Raw genomic sequence first — 23,286 nt, forward strand, 5'->3', positions numbered from 1 at the left:
CGTTGATCCTCCTCTACAGACAGCATCATATTATATTAATGAGTGCCTTACCAAGCAGCGTTGATCCTCCTCTACAGACTGCATCATATTATATTAATGAGTGCCTTACCAAGCAGCGTTGATCCTCCTCTACAGACTGCATCATATTATATTAATGAGTGCCTTACCAAGCAGCGTTGATCCTCCTCTACAGACAGCATCATATTATATTAATGAGTGCCTTACCAAGCAGCGTTGATCCTCCTCTACAGACAGCATCATATTATATTAATGAGTGTCTTACCAAGCAGCGTTGATCCTCCTCTACAGACAGCATCATGTTCACAAATAAAACCCAAATCTTATCAAGCAGTGCTACACCAGGAATGGAACAATCATTGCTAAGAAAGAACAGGCAAAAGACATGAAATAAAAAGTGTCCAACAATTACTGGTTTTCTTTGTTGATTGTGATGTAACTGGAAGACAGCAAACTTCCAATGTTATTGTTGAGAGTAACACATGAGTGACCAAGCCTTACTGAGAGTAACACATGAGTGACCAAGCCTTACTGAGAGTAACACATGAGTGACCAAGCCTTACTGAGAGTAACACATGAGTGACTAAGCCTTACTGAGAGTAACACACGAGTGACCAAGCCTTACTGAGAGTAACACACGAGTGACCAAGCCTTACTGAGAGTAACACATGAGTGACCAAGCCTTACTGAGAGTAACACACGAGTGACCAAGCCTTAATGAGAGTAACACTTGAGTGACCAAGCCTTACCTTCCCCAACCATATTTATATTTAGACTTTTTATATTTGTATCTTAGTTACTAAATGCTTCCTTTTTATATTATTGGCTTCAGTTACATGTAATTTGCCCTCTTATAACTGTTACTACAAGCACTTCAATTTTATACAATGTAATAATTCTTTGAATGCCTAATATGTCTAGTTATCTGATTCTTAGCTTAAAATATTTGCATCTTACCCATTTATCTGTTGATACTAACACTTCAATTTCACAAAATTTTATAAACCTTCAACTCTTAATTTGTCAATGTATCTGAATCTTTAATTCATTACTTTGTGAATTATAAAATATTAATTTAATTTTTCGCTTATACATACCTGCCCATTAACATTAACTACTAGTTCTATCTGTTGTATAATATTCCTATATTGTTAATGGATTCTTAAACTTTAAGTACATGAGTGTCTCCAGCTTATACGTGTCTGTTTCTATGGCTTACCCTTATCCAACTTGTCTTATTACCATATGATATTACTGTATTACAATCTTAAGACATTACTGAATTTATAATTTGATTAATTATATGTATACTATTTTATTAAATATTTTGAATCTGAATCCATTTATTTATTCATAATCTTAATTATTTTTCTAATTCTCACTTTGTTCTCTCTTTTCTTTGCCTGTTTATGTCTCATATCCTTGCCCAGCTTGTATTATTACCATATGATATTAATGTATTGCAATAGTAATCTTAGTCTTAACTTAGCTAATTATTTGTATTCCAGTTGCATGATGGTGTTGACCTTGGTCGGCAGGGCAGGGCTGGTGAGAGTTGTGTACTGTACACACACTCTACATCGTCCACTTCAATATCCGTATCACTAGTATCAGACACCTGTGATAGGTCTTTTTCCAGATTTGTGTTATCAATATCACTGGCATGGTTATCTTCCAGCAATATGCCCTGTATGTCACCATCAGAGAGTGTTTTCTCAACAACACAGCTGGCTGGGGACTGGGAGCTTGCTGTCAATACGTCTGACATGGTTGTTACCTTCAACATGAGCCTTCCCACGGCCGCCCATCTGGCAAGCTGGCAGACGCTCACTGGAGTCCTCAAGACTCATTCTTGTACCCAAGCTTTGAATCCTACAATACGCCTACAAGTGCCTTAAACAATACAAAAATATTTTTGTTGTTATTACACTATTATTATTATTATTACATTTGGGAGCCGGTCGGCCGAGCGGACAGCACGCTGGACTTGTGATCCTGTGGTCCTGGGTTCGATCCCAGGCGCCGGCGAGAAACAATGGGCAGAGTTTTTTTCACCCTATGCCCCTGTTACCTAGCAGTAAATTAGGTACCTGGGTGTTAGTCAGCTGTCACGGGCTGCTACCTGGGGGTGGAGGCCTGGTCGAGGACCGGGCCGCGGGGACACTAATAGCCCCGAAATCATCTCAAGATAACCTCAAGATAAGATATGCACACGTTATATATAAGTATCTACATTTGTGTTCACCATAACGAACAATATCATCACTAAATAATAGCAGTTACATATATTTGTTTTTTTTTAGTTGATGCTGTGGTCACAAGCTGAACAGCAGTGCTGTTAGCTCATGCTGCGTGCAGCAGCCTTGGTGGCTCACTCAGTACTGAGGCTCTCACACCTGGGAATGTTGCCCACGATTTTCCTTTAAATGGCGTCTGTTTACTAGAGCCTTGAGGAAGCTGATGTGAACCCTGTGTAGCCGCGTGAACCCTGTGTAGCCGCGTGAACCCTGTGTAGCCCCGTGAACCCTGTGTAGCCCCGTGAACCCTGTGTAGCCGCGTAAACCCTGTGTAGCCCCGTGAACCCTGTGTAGCCGCGTGAACCCTGTGTAGCCCCGTGAACCCTGTGTAGCCGCGTGAACCCTGTGTAGCCCCGTGAACCCTGTGTAGCCGCGTGAACCCTGTGTAGCCACGTGAACCCTGTGTAGCTGTGTGAACCCTGTGTAGCTGCGTGAACCCTGTGTAGCCGCGTGAACCCTGTGTAGCCGCGTGAACCCTGTGTAGCCGCGTGAACCCTGTGTAGCCGCGTGAACCCTGTGTAGCTGTGTGAACCCTGTGTAGCTGCGTGAACCCTGTGTAGCCGCGTGAACCCTGTGTAGCTGCGTGAACCCTGTGTAGCCGCGTGAACCCTGTGTAGCCGCGTGAACCCTGTGTAGCCGCGTGAACCCTGTGTAGCCGCGTGAACCCTGTGTAGCCGCGTGAACCCTGTGTAGCCGCGTGAACCCTGTGTAGCCGCGTGAACCCTGTGTAGCCGCGTGAACCCTGTGTAGCCGTGTGAACCCTGTGCAGCCGCGTGAACCCTGTGCAGCCGCGTGAACCCTGTGTAGCCGCGTGAATCCTGTGTAGCCGCGTGAATCCTGTGTAGCCGCGTGAACCCTGTGTAGCTGTGTGAACCCTGTGTAGCCACGTGAACCCTGTGTAGCCGCGTGAACCCTGTGTAGCTGTGTGAACCCTGTGTAGCCACGTGAACCCTGTGTAGCCCCGTGAACCCTGTGTAGCTGCGTGAACCCTGTGTAGCCACGTGAACCCTGTGTAGCCCCGTGAACCCTGTGTAGCTGCGTGAACCCTGTGTAGCCGCGTGAACCCTGTGTAGCTGTGTGAACCCTGTGTAGCCGCGTGAACCCTGTGTAGCTGTGTGAACCCTGTGTAGCCGCGTGAACCCTGTGTAGCTATGTGAACCCTCTGCAGCCACGTGAACCCTGTGTAGCCGCGTGAACCCTATGTAGCTGTGTGAATCCTGTGTAGCCACGTGAACCCTGTGTAGCCGCGTGAACCCTGTGTAGCCGCGTGAACCCTGTGTAGCCACGTGAACCCTGTGTAGCCGCGTGAACCCTGTGTAGCTGTGTGAACCCTGTGTAGCCACGTGAACCCTGTGTAGCCGCGTGAACCCTGTGTAGCCGCGTGAACCCTGTGTAGCCGCGTGAACCCTGTGTAGCCGCATGAACCCTGTGTAGCCGCGTGAACCCTGTGTAGCCGCGTGAACCCTGTGTAGCTGTGTGAACCCTGTGTAGCCGCGTGAACCCTGTGTAGCCGCGTGAACCCTGTGTAGCCGCGTGAACCCTGTGTAGCTGTGTGAACCTTGTGTAGCTGTGTGAACCCTGTGTAGCCGCGTGAACCCTGTGTAGCTATGTGAACCCTGTGTAGCTGTGTGAACCCTGTGTAGCCGCGTGAACCCTGTGTAGCCGCGTGAACCCTGTGTAGCTGTGTGAACCCTGTGTAGCCACGTGAACCCTGTGGAAGGAAGCTAATATCAATTTCAAATTTTTAAATGCCTCTGCACAGTCTGATGACCACTTAAATTTAACGGCTTTCCGCAACAAGTCTGTGAGAGGAGTGGCAACACTGGAAAAGTTCTGACAAAAACGTCGATAGTACGCACACATACCGATAAATCTTTGAACGTCCTTTTTAGACTTTAGTACTGGATACTCCAGAATGGCACTGATTTTATCTTGCCGAGGTAACACTTTTCCTTGGCCCACTTCATAACCGAGGTACGTCACTGTGCCTTGGCCAAAATGACACTTTTTAGCATTTAAGGTAAGATTTGCCCTTTTCAAGATGGCAAACAACTGGCGTAACCTAGCTATGTGGTCAGCCCAATTACTGTCAAACAGCACGATATCATCTAAATACGCCCGACAATTTGGAACCTTAGCGAGTAGAGAGTTCATGAGTCTCTGGAACGTGGCAGGGGCATTACGCAAGCCGAACGGTAACACTTGATACTCAAAAACACCCTCGGGTGTCACGAACGCGGTGAGCTGTTTAGCACGTTCAGTGAGTGGGATTTGATAATACCTCCTCGAGAGGTCGAATTTCGAAACGTACTTGGCATTTCCCAACTCGTCAATGCAGTCCTCGAGGAGGGGCAGCGGATAGGCATCCACAATGGTCACCTTGTTGAGCTGCCGATAGTCGGTGCATAATCGCCAGGAGCCGTCTGGTTTGGGGACCAAAAGGCAGGGCGAGCACCAAGAGCCCTGGCTCGGCCGGATGAGGCCGTGCTGGAGCAAGAAGTCGACCTCCTTCCGTACGATGGCCTTCTTTTCTGGACTCATCCGATAGGGTTGAAGGCGAATGGGAGTGTAGTCCGTCAATTCGACATCATGGCAAATGGCATCAGTCTGGGTCGGGACATCCCCGAACAGACTGGAGAATTCAGCAACCAACGACTGCACCTCTTCACGTTGGGCCATCTGCAAATGGGACAGTTCCTCCACAGCATTCACAGAACTAGAATTATTGAAAATGAGATTAGTTGGATCCCCAGAACAATCATCCCCTCTCTCACTGGAAATGGAAACATTGGTTAGTGCAATGGGCCTGGGGCCCTGGAACTTCTTCAGTCGATTTACATGTATGAGCATTACCTGGTTACGTTTGTCAGAGTGCCTCACTTTGTACGTGAGGTCCCCAGTCTTTTCTGTCACAATGTAGGGGCCTTCGTACTTGTGGGACATAGTGTTCCCTAGTCGAGGCTTTAATACCAGGACAGGGTCGCCAGGCTGAAATACCCGTAACTTAGATTTAGCATCGTTACGTTCTTTCATCTTTTCTTGGGCCTTGCCAAGATACTTAAATGCAGCCGCCTTGCAGTCCTTGAGTCTCTGGTGGTGTTGCGCAAAGAAAGCCGAACCTTCGGATAACGTTACGTTCCCTAACAGATTCTCCTGTAACATTTGCAAGGGTCCACGAACTTTATGGCCAAAGACTAACTCAAAAGGAGAACAGCCCAGTGAACTTTGTAATCCCTCTCTAGCCGCAAACAAAACATACGGTAAATTCTCATCCCAGAAGGTGAGGGAACTCTCGCACGATGTCTTCAACATCTGCTTCAGAGTTAGATGGAAACGTTCAATTACCCCCTGACTCTGTGGATGGTATGGGCTGGAAACCTTATGAGTTATTCCATGTTCCTTACAAAATTGCTCGAAAACATCAGACTTAAAATTAGTACCATTGTCAGTTTGCATGACCCGAGGCAGTCCAAAAGTGGAAAAAAATTGCAACATATGAGCAACAACAGTTTTTGCTCGGATGTTCCTTACAGCAAAAGCCTCTGGGTAACGAGTAGTGATACACATCATCGTGATTAGGTAAATATTACCAGACTTAGTTCTAGGTAATGGTCCAACACAGTCCATTACCACATGAGAAAATGGTTCCTCTGGCACGACAATAGGCCTTAGAGGAGCTTTAGGTGGAGTCTGGTTTGGTTTCCCAACCAGTTGACAAACAATACACGCATTACAAAATTTTGCCACATCGCTTTTCAGCTTGGGCCAGAAAAAATACTTTAAAATTTTGTGATACGTAATATTAATACCTTGATGTCCCCCCATAGGATCATCATGAGCAGCTGCCAAAACTCTTTCTCTATAGCAGGTCGGCAACATAACCTGGTGGACTACTTCCCACTCATTTGACAAGGGAGCACTCTGTGGTCTCCATTTTCTCATCAAAATCCGATCATTGTAGTAGTACCCAGTTGCTGCGTCTACAATTTCCTCCATAGAGACAGCTGTCTCATGACAATCTGCAAGAGTGGGGTCAGCTTTCTGTAACTCACTCAAGGAGGCATCTAGGCCTTGGTCAGATGCCATTGGCCGAGGCTCAACAGCGTTCTCCTCCACCTCCCCACTACTCTCTGTAGATGGCGGTGGCAGGCTCTCCACAATGTCCTCGGCCACGTCATCGAGTCGGGCCATGAATGTGTCCGCGAGGTCCACTTGGTTTTCACCACTCGGAAAGCTCCTCGTGACCTCGGGATTTACCACCTTGGCAAGCACAGGGCTGCCCTTACATTTAAGTCCCATAGACCTGGTCACCGCGCACGCAGGGTACACAACATTATCCTCTGAGGCGGGTGGATCCAGGCAAACCTTAGGGGTAGGCAACATAATAGGCAGTCTGGAGTCCCCTACCTTATCCCCTGCTAAATCATTACCAACTATTACATCAACATTAGGGAAAGGTAGGTATGAAGTGACTCCGACTGTATAAACAACCTTGTGGAAATCAGATTCCAGGGTAACCTTATGGAGGGGTACGGCTCGAGTATCACTAGTGACACCCTCGACCAGTACCACCTCTCCAGTGTCGAGAGTGTTGGCACCTTGCAATGCACTCTCTAAAATTAAAGTCTGGATGGCACCGGTGTCTCGGAAGATCACCACGTCCTTCCAGGAAGAACCCTCAGACAAAAGTAGTCTCCCTTTCGATAAGAATGGGGTAAGCAAGTCCAACCACTGTGGGTTGGAGGTCTTACTCCCTAACCCTTCTGAAAGCCTCAAGCCCTGTGTCACAACTAGAGCATTGGGTCTTTTTTCAGGGTGCAGTTGCCAACAACGGCTAATAGTGTGGTTTGGACGATTACAGTGACCACAAAAACGTCGGGGAGAAGAGACATTACTAACAGAATTACCCTTCGGTTCACCTTTAGGTGCCGTTGGGCTAGACACTTTAACAGGGTTAGTTATGTCTGAAACAGAAGGTGCATTAGGTAAAGGGTTAGAATGAGCTGATCTGGACTGGCTGTGGGTATAAGGTTTGCTACTCTGTGGGGTATAATTATTTTTATTGGGCCTTTTGCCCGCCAATTGGTAGTTTTCTGCCAACTTGGCCAAATCCCCTATTTTAGAATTTAACTCAATCCTTCCTCTAATATACTGGGAAACATTCTCTGACATAATATCTATAAAATGCTCCATTAAAATTAAGTTCCTGAGAGCCTCGTATGTTTCGGCTTTCGCCGAGCGAATCCATCTATCAAATAATCGAATTTGATCATTCACAAATTCAGTGAGCGGTTGGTTGTGAGTAGGCCTAAGGTTACGATAAACTTGGCGGTGAGCTTCAGGAGTAATTTCATATGCCCGCAAAATACATTCCCTGACTTTATCATATTCGAAACACTCGTCGTCAGGCATGTTTATAAAAATATCTTGTGCTTTACCCCTAAGTCTTCCCTGTAGGATTTTCACCCATTCTTCCTTTGGCCAGTTCATGGACGTGGCCACTCTCTGAAAATGGTTGAAAAACCTTTCAGGGTCAGACTCGGAAAATTCAGGCAAATTATGCTTTTTCTCATAATGCCTGGGGTTTGAATCCCCGGCAGGTGGAGGTCCAGTGGCATTCGCTCTAATTCTAGCCTCCTCGGTTTTGAGTTTTTGCTCCTCTAATTTTATTTTTGCTAACTCTAAAGCTAATTCACTTTCCCTATGAGTTGCACTTTCTGCTTGGCTAGGCTGGCATAAAGGTGTATCACTTGCCAATAGTTGTTCATCAATACAATGTTCTAATATTTCATTTACCAAAGTCCACTTTTTATCTGCGACATTTAATTCTAGGCCAAATTCCTGGCCTAACAATACTAAATTAGACTTTTTAAGTTTCTTTATCTCTACCACTGAAGGCTCCCTTGCCAGTTCCTGCATTTCAAAAGACATCACTAATAATTTTAGCTCCCAGCCAAAGAAAAAATTAAAAAATAAAAATTGGAAAAAAACAAAAATTTGCACGGCCCCTAACACAAGGCCACACTAACCTTAATCGTGAAGGGATCCAGCTGGGTGTCCAGTCAGTGCAAGAATGTCCTTTGCTAGATGAGCTGGACCCTAGGCTAGCACACAACCGTTCCCAGGTCTCACCAATAGTTACTACCAGAGTAGGTACACTTACTGATGCCCCGTACTTAGCTTAAGGATACAGGGACTTCAGGTAAGGGAAATAAGTAAGAGGAGAAGGGAGAAGAGTAGGGATACAGCCACAGAGTAGGTCTTATCCGCACACACCAGCCAGAGAGAAGAACGAGCTAGCCACCAGCTGCCTCCCTCATGTCGTGGTGCCGGGAGGAGCCTAATTGATCGTGCAGCTAAGCACATTAAAGATCTTCCCCTATGCAACGTATTGTTACTTTATGAATGATTAGAAAGTATTAGTAAGCAAAGTTGGTGCCTATGTTATTATTTAATAATCAACCCCCAGCTCAGTCTTTAAATGCTCTTTGAGAAACAATAATAGTCTTACGTCTGGCAGGGAAGATACAAACAATTGCTATTCGAGATGCCCAACTGTACTACCAGGAAGTTTAATAGCTCAATTTTGACCTCTGGTTTCCACTGGAGAACCCAGGGTCATAACAAGCCGCGTGAACCCTGTGTAGCTGTGTGAACCCTGTGTAGCCACGTGAACCCTGTGTAGCCCCGTGAACCCTGTGTAGCTGCGAGAACCCTGTGTAGCCGCGTGAACCCTGTGTAGCTGTGTGAACCCTGTGTAGCCGCGTGAACCCTGTGTAGCCGCGTGAACCCTGTGTAGCCGCGTGAACCCTGTGTAGCCGCGTGAACCCTGTGTAGCCGCGTGAACCCTGTGTAGCCGCGTGAACCCTGTGTAGCCGCGTGAACCCTGTGTAGCTGTGTGAACCCTGTGTAGCCGCGTGAACCCTGTGTAGCCGCGTGAACCCTGTGTAGCCGCGTGAACCTTGTGTAGCTGTGTGAACCCTGTGTAGCCGCGTGAACCCTGTGTAGCTATGTGAACCCTGTGTAGCTGTGTGAACCCTGTGTAGCCGCGTGAACCCTGTGTAGCTGTGTGAACCCTGTGTAGCTGTGTGAACCCTGTGTAGCCGCGTGAACCCTGTGTAGCTGTGTGAACCCTGTGTAGCTGTGTGAACCCTGTGTAGCCGCGTGAACCCTGTGTAGCCGCGTGAACCCTGTGTAGCCGCGTGTACCCTGTGTAGCCGCGTGAACCCTGTGTAGCCGCATGAACCCTGTGTAGCCGCGTGAACCCTGTGTAGCCGCGTGAACCCTGTGTAGCTGTGTGAACCCTGTGTAGCCGCGTGAACCCTGTGTAGCCGCGTGAACCCTGTGTAGCCGCGTGAACCTTGTGTAGCTGTGTGAACCCTGTGTAGCCGCGTGAACCCTGTGTAGCTATGTGAACCCTGCGTAGCTGTGTGAACCCTGTGTAGCCGCGTGAACCCTGTGTAGCTGTGTGAACCCTGTGTAGCTGTGTGAACCCTGTGTAGCCGCGTGAACCCTGTGTAGCTGTGTGAACCCTGTGTAGCTGTGTGAACCCTGTGTAGCCGCGTGAACCCTGTGTAGCCGCGTGAACCCTGTGTAGCCGCGTGTACCCTGTGTAGCCGCGTGAACCCTGTGTAGCCGCATGAACCCTGTGTAGCCGCGTGAACCCTGTGTAGCCGCGTGAACCCTGTGTTTAACACTTTTAAATCTTACACGGTACTTTAACATGTATATATACAATGTACGATGTGCAGGCAGTTAGACCAAAAGTGTATACAAACAATTTGTGCTGTTAAAGGGTCAAGGTGCTATGTGCAGTTCAGAGGGCACTTAACATCACTGGGTAATGACAATATGATTAATACACTCACAATCACTGGATATCGACATCAACATGATAAACACACACACTGGTAGTACAGTAAGAATAAAATTGTCCTTACCATCATTAATGGGCAAGAGTTGTGTTTGCTATCGTCCTGGGTAGCCGAGCAGAGACTGGAAGCAGTATTACCTATTAAGGCAAAATAAAACAAATTTAAGGTTTCTATGACTAAATTTTTCCCACCAAAACATAGTAAATGTTTAGAAAAATTAAATAATTTTTTTTAGGTATTATGCTTTGAGCAAAAGTAAGGAGGGTGGGCAGGAGTAAGGAGGGTGGGCAGGAGTAAGGAGGGTGGGCAGGAGTAAGGAGGGTGGGCAGGAGTAAGGAGGGTGGGCAGGAGTAAAGATGGTGGGCAGGAGTAAGGAGGGTGGGCAGGAGTAAGGAGGGTGGGCAGGAGTAAGGAGGGTGGGCAGGAGTAAGGAGGGTGGGCAGGAGTAAAGAGGGTGGGCAGGAGTAAGGAGGGTGGGCAGGAGTAAAGATGGTGGGCAGGAGTAAGGAGGGCAAGGAGGGACCCTGTCTGGCAGGGAAGGTGGGAGTCAGGCTATGGGTGGGTGGGCAAGCAGGGAGGCTGGAGTGGGTGTTCACCCACCTGCAAACCTGCTCCTCCACCCATCTGCCAACCATCAAACCCTTCTTCCTGCCATCCATTCATCCAGCCCACTTTCCTGCCAGCCATCCAGCCCACCCGTTCACCCACCTGTCTCCCCGCCCACTTGCCCTGCCCACCTTCCTGCCAGGCAGCTACCCACCCAGCTCACCACCCACCCAGCACCACACACTAATTATAGTGTGTGTGTGGAAAATCAAATCACGTTGGCTGTGATACATAAAGATTGTGAATGTTAATTTATTCTTCCTCGGTAAAACTCGGCTAATACGGATGTCGGGCTTAACTGGATAGGAGTCCTTCCCATATAGTCTGGATAATCGAGTTCATACAGTATATATAATATATTATCCAGGATATATGACCTCTATCAAGCATATTTAGGTCATTTTTACATATTATTTAGCACTAATAACTAACCTTGCTTACAACTATTCTAATACTTCATTTCAAGTCCAAAACAAGGCATACATACACTTATATTATTAAGCCTCTCGTCTGGAAATACTTTATATAAATCAGCCAAGCCTACTCAGGCCACACTCACTGAATGAAAGGTTTCTGATCTTTCCATATGAAAACACTCATAATAATGCCAGATTATTTTAACCATTGAGAACCCACGTAATAGTGTGCAAGAGGCAGAGGTGTAATTAACGGAGGGAAGCGCGATCACATGTTAGGTATCCAGTGTAAGTTATGTCTTATAAGACATTCAGGTATTCATAATTAAATATCTTATGAGAAAATATATAGGATTCTGTAATGAGAAAATGTGACTAACTCTACAGTAGACGGGAAAACACCACGATTTACATATTTGAAATCACAAATTTAAATAAAATAAACCTAACAAATAAAGTATAGAGAAGACTCTTGAAATGTGATTCACTGACCACTTGGAAATTCAAATGTATTTTACCTACAAATAATACACTATCATACGTTAGCTTGAATTTTCCTGGAGTGACTCTCATACATTCTCTCTCTCTCCATATAATTTCAAACATTTCCTTCATATCAGAAAGTTGGATATACCAAATCTTTTAAATGTTAAACATCGACAAATTTAACATTTAAAAATGTAATTTACTGGTGTAAATGTGTATTTATGAGTGTATAAACATCTATTTAAATGTATAATAAAACAAATATAAAAGACAAAAGCATATAAAGAATAAACTAGAAAACAGAATGTAGCAACTCTTTGATTAATGAAAATGTTTGAAACATTTTATGTCATCATTCATTCATTCATAATTTACATCATTTACACAACATAATTTACATAATAGTAGGCATCCATCAGTCTCAGGAGACTATTGAGTTGTGCTCTGCTTGTAGGTCTGGAGTGGCCTCTCCAGGGCACAAAGCCAGGGTAGGTTGATATGCTGGAGAAACTGTTATCCAAGCAGCAGGCGCCGAAAGTCTCCAATGGAAAGGCAAACGCCAATACGATTGGTTCCAGCGCCGTCGCATGAACTGTCAGGACGAGAGACTCCAACTCCGGAGTTAACCTCGAGGTTGGTAAAAGAGGGCACAGGGACTCCAGACCCGGAGACCGCCGGGGTCGGAGAAGAACCAGCCCAGCAAGGGGCAAGAACGACCCCAGCCTCCTGAAGCAGAGCCTGGGCTCCCTGAGCCCCAGGTGGAGGATGTCCAACCCTGCACCTATGGGTTCATCACCGCCACCTTACACCCGAGGCTACCTTCCTTCATGACCCACCAGAAGGAAGAGTAATAATTATTAATTACAACAAGTCGTATTAAAATTATTATTATAATAATATAGTTATTAATATCATTATAATAATACAGAGTAACTAGGGCAGGGCGAGGAAGAAACTATCCGACAATTTACATACACAGTAACATAATAACATACATAACATAATTAACATACACAAAAAACACCTGCTTGCCATAAGTCCCTTTGTACGCTAAATAAAATGTTCTATAGTATTAAACATGGCATATTGTGGAATATAATGTTTACTACATGAATAAAATTCAAATACAGTGGTACCTTCATTTACGATCGTAATCCATTCCCAGAGACTCTGCGTCAACCAAAAATTCGGCAACAAAACAAATTTTCCCATAAGAAATAATGTAAGTTTAATTAATCCGTTCCACGCCCCCCCCCAATAAAAACAGCGTTGAATGTAATGAAACGCCATTTTCTGGGTGATACCCGGAGGCTCCCCGGAGCTTACTAGGCTGATATGCTAATGTCAGACATTGGCATCAGTCATGTGTATGGAGTTCTGTGGGTCTACTGGGGACCACGAGCCAGAACCTGGCCCCCTCAGAGAAGCATGGGGAGCAATGGCCTTTAGAAACCCCCGTGTGGTTGGAAGCATTCTATGTCTGCCATCGACCGGGTCAGGCACCCAGAAAGGTAAGCATCCCAAAACAAACCCCTATTCTGGTGAAATTATTGCTACCAAAAGCCAAACAAGTGGATTGAACTCTCCTAAAAGAAACGAACAAACGATCATGACGTCACACGTCGCCGAGCCGCTGTCGCACAGCTCCCCCGTCCCCTGGAGGGGGAAGCCCCAGACCCCTCACGCCTGCTATCCACCAGTCAGTTCTGAGGCTGGATGTCAAAAAACACGAAAAAAACGCCGACCGGGGGGAGGGAGGGATGCCGGGGGAGCCTCCAGGTCTCACCCAGAAAATGGCGTTTCATTACATTCAACGCTGGTTTTCTGGGGGGACCCCCTTCGGCTCCCCGGAGCTAACTACCCACAGAGGAAGAACGTAAGGACTTACCCGGGAGGCGGTCGTTGTTCACTCCACAACTCAAAGTCGAGACAACTTGCTGCAACCACCGACCGAAGACGACACAGCCCCGACTAGGCCCAGGGACGTGCACGAGGTAACGAGCAGCCTGTTACCTATCGTTCGTTACGGCTCGTGACCCTACAGCAGCCAAGCTTTAATTACGTCTAGGGATACGAGAAAACTGCTGTTCTCAAGAGCGGGTCACCAGTATAACCCCTTGATAAGTAATGAGCACATAAATAAAAATCTTCCTTTAGGACTGAAGAATAGATACAAAAACTTATATAGATATATTCAAGACAGTATAATATAAAAACACAGATGGTAAAGTTAACTTATACAACAAACCAAAAAAATATTGTCATTACACTTAATATAACATAATAAAATATGGCACAACATGAATGTTACAGACTTAACTCTACAAAGGTGTGAGCTCCCTTGGCCCGTATCAGCTACTGAACTCTCGCTCTGTCGCTACCCATAATCCTCCCCTCCTCTGCCTCACCCAGGATGAGGGATGGAAACTAAAGATTTTTTAATATTTAAAACTAATTGAACAACCACTTGTTCTCAAAACACACAAGAATGCAAATTACAGATAATAGTTACTTACAAAATATATAAGTACAATGCCACCTGTTTAATTGCAGAAAATAAACAATTATATAAACTAAATAAAAGTGACATCTGTAACTCCCAACTGAACAGGTCCAACTTCCCGAATCTAACAGGTATTAGACGTGTGCAAAGCAACCGCGCTCCTGTCCCCACTGACGCTGCCACACCACACGATAATTTACAAAAACACAATGTGTGTACATATACAGGCAATGATATAATGGAACAAAACAAGTTATTTTAAATTTATATACGTATTCAGCTACGAGTACGTAACACTTCCACCTCCAAGAAAAAAAATGCAATAGATTGAAGATCAATGGCATTTTTTCAAAGTAAAATGTATGACACTTGAGATTTATGGTATTAATTACACCAAACATGTAAAAGTAACAAGAACACATTTCTGGACAAAAATGAAAACACTCTAAATATAGTCTTACAGGAAACTCAGAAAGTTCAGTCTTATGACTATGTTCTACACATGTGTCACTGGAGTATGCAAATTTATCTCTCCAAGGTACTATCTCATTTATTTCACTTTGTTTCAGATCATATTTCACACTCCTATCTACAACAGTATCATTAGTAGCATGAATAGAATTGTCAATAAAGGTAGCTGCTTTCACACAGTTATCATGGCAATTTAGCTTTTCATTTGTTTCTACTCTTCCTCTAAGATCAGTCCCATATTTCCATGTGATCCCTTTTCCACATGGTGAATTTTTCCAAGACAGGCTCCATTTCCCATTTCTCCCTTTTTCTGGAGCTGAACTGCTTAATTGAAGCTGACTGGATGTTGAGTAGATTTGGGACGTCTCCTGGGTATGCTCTGACACAGACATCTGCCCTTCATCACTCTTGATCCTCTGTGGAACACATACTCTCGCACAATGTATACTAAAATTAGAGAAATTAGCATTAAACCTCACAATTATGCATAAGACTTTCCCATTCATAGAACCTTCCGAAACACAAGACACCAACTTAGCAAACCTTTGACCTTCAAACCAAGAAATACAACCCAAGATAAGTGCAAAGACTACCTGATCGAACTGACTCAGATGATCCATAAGGAACACAGAAATCAATTTCCTCATAACTCTGTCATAACGATCAGTGAAAGAAAACAGGCATATGCCTAGGCACCATATCTCAATCAGAACTCCGAAGACAAGTTCACACCCTCTGATGGTGAACTTGAACACCACACACACTTCCATCAACCGTCTAGTCTGCCAAAAGACTAAATAAAACATGCCGGAAACTTTACAACCCTCACCATCACTTCCCAAGTGATTTACGTCTGATGACAACCAATCAACCAAGAGGTTTAAGGGTCTTAACATCTTGAAGATGAACAGCAGATTACCTGGGAAACACCCAAGGACAATCTGAAACCCTTCACAATGATTAACACTAGGTAGGATAACCTTATCCCCCAACTTGAAATACACACCTGGAGCCTCAAACATCTGCTCCCCAGTATGATTTAATCCTTCACCCACAATATGACTCTGAAAGTCAACTCCAATATGACTCTGAAAGTCAACACCACACTGGAGTGGAACATACACTTTTATCACTCGTGCATCAAAATTAACTGGATCTGAATATAGAGACACTGCTCTAGCATAACTCACCACTTCCTCAGAACTACTGGTTGCACAACCTACTTGAGTAAACTCTCTCTGCTCCACCACAAGGCTTGACAAAGATGTCCCACAGTCCATTACTTCACAAGAAAATGGCTCCTGCAGAATAAAAGTAGATTTCAACATCCTACACACACTGACTCAATGTACACAATGAGAAATACTTACTCCACATGGAATAAGAATCACAACTCCGCAACTTAGATCCAAATGCTACTTTACCACTCTTAATGATTTTACCAAAATTTCCTCCCATGACTTCTGGAGCTGCTTGGAGTACTGTCTGCTCACAATCAATAATAACACTACTAAGTTGGGTCACATCCTCACAGACAACTGAAGAGGGAGGCTCAATGAGTCTCCATCTACTCAACAGAAGCTGATCCTCTGGCTGCTTTCCCACGCTCTCCAAAACTGGATCTACAGTACAGACTGTCTCCTTGCTTCTCTCTGAAATCTTAGGGTCAGTTCTACTCAATGCACATAAATTAAGGGAATCTGAAACGAGCGGGCAAGTAACAGGTAGTTTGACCTCCTCCCCTATTATATCACCTTGACTAGGGTGAGGCGGGGCCTCTACAACAGACTTACTCTCGACAACCGATTCTAAACTTGGAGTGAGCGGGAATACTTCTGCCAACCCGACATCTTGTCCTAAACCATTCACTTGGCTAGAATACAGAGTCGTGGCTTTTAAGTTTCTCTCAACTCCTGGCACAACGTTCGTAGTGAGCGGGCAAGACAATGGTACATGGACATCCTTTCCCAATTTATTGGAATAAAGCAGAGTCATAGTATCAGGCTTACTCTCAACAACTAAATCGGCCACACAGGAATCTGGAACAACCACATCCCACTTCTCCACTGAAGGGGTACTGGAACAAATGCTTGAGTAACAACATCAGAACTGACAACTGGATTTATAATAGTACCGACATCAGCACAGGTAGAATGGACAAAACCATCTTCTACAACAGGTTCATTCATAGAACTAACTTCAGCACAGGCAGAATAAACATGGTCTGCAACTGGCTGTTTACACAAACGGGGATCAATCTCACCCACAACATGATTTATGGCCACATCATTACCCAATATAACATCCACACCTGGGATGGGCAACAGTGTACTAACACCCACAGTGCATAAACTTGGTGTAATGGTGGATCTGAAATTAATGTCTATTAGAGGTACAGTTTTACATCCTGCAACACTCTGAAGAACAACAAACTTTCCAGTCTCTCTCTTTTAAACATCAGAAAGAATACTGGATGAAATTATGGTTTGGGAAGCACCTGTATCACGAAGAATAACCACTGGCTTCCACTTCCCATTAATACACAAAACTTCACCTGAAGACATATATGGTGAATACTGTTTCACCCAATTGGGGTTTACAGTTACATGTTTATTAGTAAGTTTATTTTGCACACCTCTACAATAAATGAGACCAGTTGGTTGTAACTCAGGGTGCAATATAAAACAGGAATTAATTCCATGGCCTTTTCTCTTACAATGGGAACAGGACCTTACAGTGGACACACTGATAGAACCAACTGTAGGTTTAGAAATAACCTTATTATTATTTGACATTCCTGACAATGAAGTAGCAGGATTAGGTTTTGTAAGAGAAGAGCTCATGGGAGTAACTGGAGCACTAGGACTGGATGGATTCTGATAAGGAGTTCGGTGAGCATTATAATTTACTCTACGACTAGACTTAGGTGAAGTGGCCGTAAACTGGGCCTTAGTCAACAACTCATGCTCATCCGCGAGCTTTGACAGCTCATAAATGTCTGTTACATTCTTGTGTTCTACCATAAAAGTAGACAACTTGTCTGGGAGACATGACAATACTTCTTCCATGATAAGAAGATTCTTTAAAGCATCAAAGTCAGTGACTGAAAGTGACTTTAGCCATCTGTTGCAAAAATTCGACTTCTGACGAGTAAAATCTGCTATTGTCTGATCACTTATCCTCCTTAGGTTCCTAAACTTTTGCCTGTGTGCCTCTGGATTTATTTGATATGCATTTAAGATGCTTTTCTTTACAAATTCGTAATCAAAGCTATGAGCGTCAGGTAGGGATGTAAAAACCTCCTGACTACGCCCCTTAAATTGAGACTGCATAATGGCTACCCACTGATCCCTTGGCCAGTTCATACTGATGGCAATTTTATAAAAATGGGCAAAGAAAACCTCAGGATTCTCCTCATTAAACTTGGGTAACTATATACTTATTCATCCTGATGGGATTATTATCACTATTTATTGAAACATTACTAGTATTTCCATGCCCAGCTGCCATACGCTGTGTTTCAAGCCTGAAGTTAGTGTCAGCCATTTGTTGTTGAATCTCTAATTGCCTAGTTTGTTCCTTTTGAGCTTCAAGTTCTAATATTCTCTGTTCTTTTTGAGCATCAAGCTTAGCATTGGCTATTTGCGCTTCTAACTCAAGACGCTTTAACGTCATCTGATCACTCGACTCCTCTCTTAACTCTTCTAGAATTTCTTCATCTAACTCTCCATTCTTAACAAAATGTGTCACAATGACTTTCAATATTTGAGCTTTAACCATTCTATTGTTGGCGGTCAATTCCAAATGATTTGCCATTTGTATTAACTCAGTCTTTTTAAGGCTCTGAATCCCTTCAAAGTCTGGGTGAGCCACCAACGATGCAACTTTCTCCTCCATCGTTACTAACACTTGGCACTTTATTCACAACAATAATTAAAAACAATGGCACTGCACTACACTTCACTGTAAAATTGTCACCACACTGAAAATTTGCTTGGCCTCACTGCACAAACAAAATATATAGGATGACTTACCTCAAAATCGTGAAACGTTGTTACTTGACACACAGGAAGGCTTGCTTGGCACATGGAATAGTTCTTAAGAAACACACAGACACTTAACACACTGGTACCTAGGAAGGCAAGGTTAGATTAGCATAGTTAAGGTTAAGTGGGAACAATATTTCCCGGCACAGGCCCCCATAAATCTTTGTTACCTATCGTTCGTTACGGCTCGTGACCCTACAGCAGCCAAGCTTTAATTACGTCTAGGGATACGAGAAAACTGCTGTTCTCAAGAGCGGGTCACCAGTATAACCCCTTGATAAGTAATGAGCACATAAATAAAAATCTTCCTTTAGGACTGAAGAATAGATACAAAAACTTATAGATATATTCAAGACAGTATAATATAAAAACACAGATGGTAAAGTTAACTTATACAACAAACCAAAAAAATATTGTCATTACACTTAATATAACATAATAAAATATGGCACAACATGAATGTTAAAGACTTAACTCTACAAAGGTGTGAGCTCCCTTGGCCCGTATCAGCTACTGAACTCTCGCTCTGTCGCTACCCATAATCCTCCCCTCCTCTGCCTCACCCAGGATGAGGGATGGAAACTAAAGATTTTTTAATATTTAAAACTAATTGAACAACCACTTGTTCTCAAAACACACAAGAATGCAAATTACAGATAATAGTTACTTACAAAATATATAAGTACAATGCCACCTGTTTAATTGCAGAAAATAAACAATTATATAAACTAAATAAAAGTGACATCTGTAACTCCCAACTGAACAGGTCCAACTTCCCGAATCTAACAGGTATTAGACGTGTGCAAAGCAACCGCGCTCCTGTCCCCACTGACGCTGCCACACCACACGATAATTTACAAAAAACACAATGTGTGTACATATACAGGCAATGATATAATGGAACAAAACAAGTTATTTTAAATTTATATACGTATTCAGCTACGAGTACGTAACACAGCCAGGACCCTGTACGACCGCCAAAAGCCCCGCGCCCGAATGCCAGCCCAGGACATGGTGCCAAAGACGGCAGCAAGCACAGTGAACGTACAAACGTCATGGGCACGGGGATTGACCACAGGCTGGCTAGCCTGCAGGCTGGCTATCAATGAAAATACAGGCAGCTACAAGGAAAGTGTAGAGTTGAAAAATAAACAACTTTCCCTGTCATGAACACTCACCCACCACGTTACTGTAAGTAACATGTGAGTCATGAACACTCACCCACCACGTTACTGTAAGTAACATGCGAGTCATAAACACTCACCCACCACGTTACTGTAAGCAACATGCGAGTCATAAACACTCACCCACCACACTACTGTAAGCAACATGTGAGTCATAAACACGCTTCTTCCCTTAGTTTTATCATTTATATTTAAACAAAACACAAACACGTAGGGCATTATCTTGTTTAACTGAATCTATGCTGCAGGTGCTTTGAGAGAAATCTTAATTTTTAAGTGTTCCAGGAGACGTTTCCTTGCAAGCTTCTCTAGCGCCTAACTGAGAATGGTGGATAATGAAGCTACTGTGTAGTTTAGTGGCTCCTGTGTCCTTTCATTCTGGCACATTGGCACTACATTGGCTGTCTTCCATTCCTTTGGCAACTCTCTCTTTTTCACTGATGAGTCGAAGAGTTAATGGGAGGCTCAAGTCCGCAGCTCCAACTTTCAGTCTCCACAAATACCATTTGTTGCTTACAGTGTAATGGTAGGCGAGTGTTTATGACTCACATGTTACTTACAGTAACGTGGTGGGTGAGTGTTTATGACTCACATGTTACTTACAGTAACGTGGTGGTGAGTGTTTATGACTCACATGTTACTTACAGTAACGTGGTGGGTGAGTGTTTATGACTCACATGTTGCTTACAGTAACGTGGTGGGTGAGTGTTTATGACTCACATGTTACTTACAGTAACGTGGTGGGTGAGTGTTTATGACTCACATGTTGCTTACAGTAACGTGGTGGGTGAGTGTTTATGACTCACATGTTGCTTTCACTTTGACTTCAAACCTTCACCATAATGAACCACTAATTTAAGCTGGTATGGTGTCCAAACAGCTTAGTGTCAGCACACAAGCAAGCAAACGACGTCACCTTACTCAGCAAGAATCCTTCTCTCAATATGCAGTTTTTGCTGGTATTACACTACACACACACACACACACACGTTATATATAACGTGTGGGTATATACCCCCACCCCCCCCCTCACATCTAATTAGTTAAAAAAAAATCTATATTATTTTAAGTTTTGCCCAAAATGTTTTGTGTGATAGTGGCTTCATTATAAGTAGTAAGTGTAACTCCTGTCCTTCCAATTGTACATTATTCTTACGTTCTTTGTTCACACACATTATTTTGAATAAACATTATTAGTATTATTATTCTATAGGCTAATATTCACACCCCAACAATGGCATAAGCATATAATTCATCCCTAACAATTCCAAAGGCATATGTCCATACCCCAAAAATTATCGAGGCCTATGTCCACACTGAACAATTCCATAGGCCTGGGTGCACACCCCAACAATACCAGTCCCCAACAAAACCATTCAAAAGGCCTATATCCACACCTGAACATATGATTCACCCCAACAATTCCAAAGGCCCATGTCCACACCCCCAACAATTCCACAGGCCTTAGTCCACAACCCAGCAGTTCCATACACCCATGTCCACACCCCAAACTATGGGGTGTATAGGCCTATGTAAGACAATGGTGGAGCAGAAAGTACTCCAGTACTTACGGAGGATGATGAGAGTGCGAGGAACAAGGTGGTCAGGTGGAGCCAGTGACTCCTTCCTTCAACAGTTTTGTCTCTCCCTCGTGGTATATATCCTCAATGTCTTCAGTGGTGTGGCCTCACCACACACTTACACTGCCATAAGTGTCCTGAGAGTACTGTGGGAGGGACAATTTGGCGGGTATTGTGGACACAGGTGACCGTCTCTAAGACAGTGAGGAGCGTCAGTGTTATCTTCTTCATGATGGTAGCTGCATTTCTTATCAGAGTTGTTATCGTGTTGGTAGTGATTGCGTGGCGACATTGTTATCAGTTGAGGCGTGGCAGTGTTATCTCACGGGTCGTCGTCTACACCTCGTGTAGCAGCTTGGCTTTTGTTGTGATGACGTCACTCGCTCGCCATCTTGCTCCGTACATTTTCTTTGGTTACTGATCTCTGCCGAAACTGACTTTTTAATTGTCTTTATTTATATACACAGGAGTTTGTTTATTTATTTATATATATACAAGAAGGTACAATAGGTTTATGAGAGTACATAACATTGATGTTTTTACATTCATGTAAAGCCACTAGCACACATAGCGTCTCGGGCAGGTCCTTAATCTAACAGATAATTTTAAGTAGGTAAATTGTAGCTAAATTGAGAAAAGTTAATAGTTACATTGTAAGGAAATTTGAGGATTATTATTAGGTACATTGTAGTAAAATTTGCGTTCAACATAACCATGATAAGATGATGGCAAGATACAACGGTGAAGTTATATGGCTTAGACACATATTTTGGGGCAGCACAAGATACAACAGTGAAGTTATATGGCTTAGACACATATTTTGGGGCAGCACAAGATACAACGGTGAAGTTATATGGCTTAGACACATATTTTGGGGCAGCACAAGATACAGTGCGAGTGTGAAGCACTAGGTAGAAAACTATGAAGATGAAATTAGGTACTTTTTGGTGGTACTTTTGAATAAGCGGTAGGATGCACAGCTTTTTAATTCATTAGGGAGTGAGTTCATAGACTATGTCCCTTTATTTGCGTAAAGTGTTTATACAGAGTTAGTTTGACTCTGGAGATATCAAAGAGATATTTATTTCTGGTGTGGTGATAGTGAGTTCTATAACATCTGTCAAAGAAAAGTTTCAGATCAGAGTCTCCGTGTGATGAATGGGGGGGGGTATGGTTTAGTATAGGGGGGGGGGGGCTGTGTAGCATGTGTGCAGATGTGTATATTGAGGTGCAAGTAAAGGTGTATGGTAAAGTGTATGTATTGGGAGCGTAGAGTTGTACAGGTGCATCTACATCCGCCACCAAGATAACGTTAATAAAACGAGACTAAAACCAGTGCACTAAAACAGAAGTGATAAACAAACAGGGAAAAAGGAGGAATCCCCTCCTCCATTTTAAACCTAGACCCAAATGTCACAGAAACAAGGTTATCGCGAATAACCGAACTCAATTACGGGCTCACCATAGCCTGTGCTACATGGACACTTCGTTCTGAGTAGCTAAATCTGAAACAACAACAAATTTCCTTATTATTTATGGGTTATTCATGCCCGTGCCACCTCTTGGGTGGCTTAATCTTTATCAATCAATCCCTTATTATGATGGTCTCAGAACAATGCTGGGATCACCTATATGGACGCGTCGAGAGAATCTAAGAATGGAAACCAACTTACCAGCCTTAGAAAACATGATCAAACAAAGGATAGCCGCCATAACAGCAAAACTTGTTGGAACCATCGCCAGACTGCCAATCAAAGACAGCATACACAGATCGCTTCAGAGAAACCTTCAATAAAGAACAAGTG

General features: G+C 43.8%; 1 protein-coding gene across 1 annotated transcript in view; it reads right to left on the reverse strand.

Moving 5' to 3' along the window:
* The window catches only part of LOC123768358 (uncharacterized), a 47,663-nt gene extending 25,961 nt beyond the window's left edge, over positions 1-21,702 (reverse strand). The window contains exons 1-2 of the mRNA XM_069305572.1: positions 21,473-21,702; positions 10,256-10,326 (exon numbers count right to left, since the gene is read on the reverse strand). Coding sequence (XP_069161673.1) covers positions 10,256-10,261 — 6 coding nt within the window. The 5' untranslated portion in view covers positions 10,262-10,326; positions 21,473-21,702. The remainder of the gene's footprint in view (positions 1-10,255; positions 10,327-21,472) is intronic.
* Between the last annotated feature and the right edge of the window lie 1,584 nt (positions 21,703-23,286).

This window comes from Procambarus clarkii, chromosome 55 (genome assembly GCF_040958095.1).
Source record: "Procambarus clarkii isolate CNS0578487 chromosome 55, FALCON_Pclarkii_2.0, whole genome shotgun sequence".
NCBI lineage: Eukaryota > Metazoa > Arthropoda > Malacostraca > Decapoda > Cambaridae > Procambarus > Procambarus clarkii.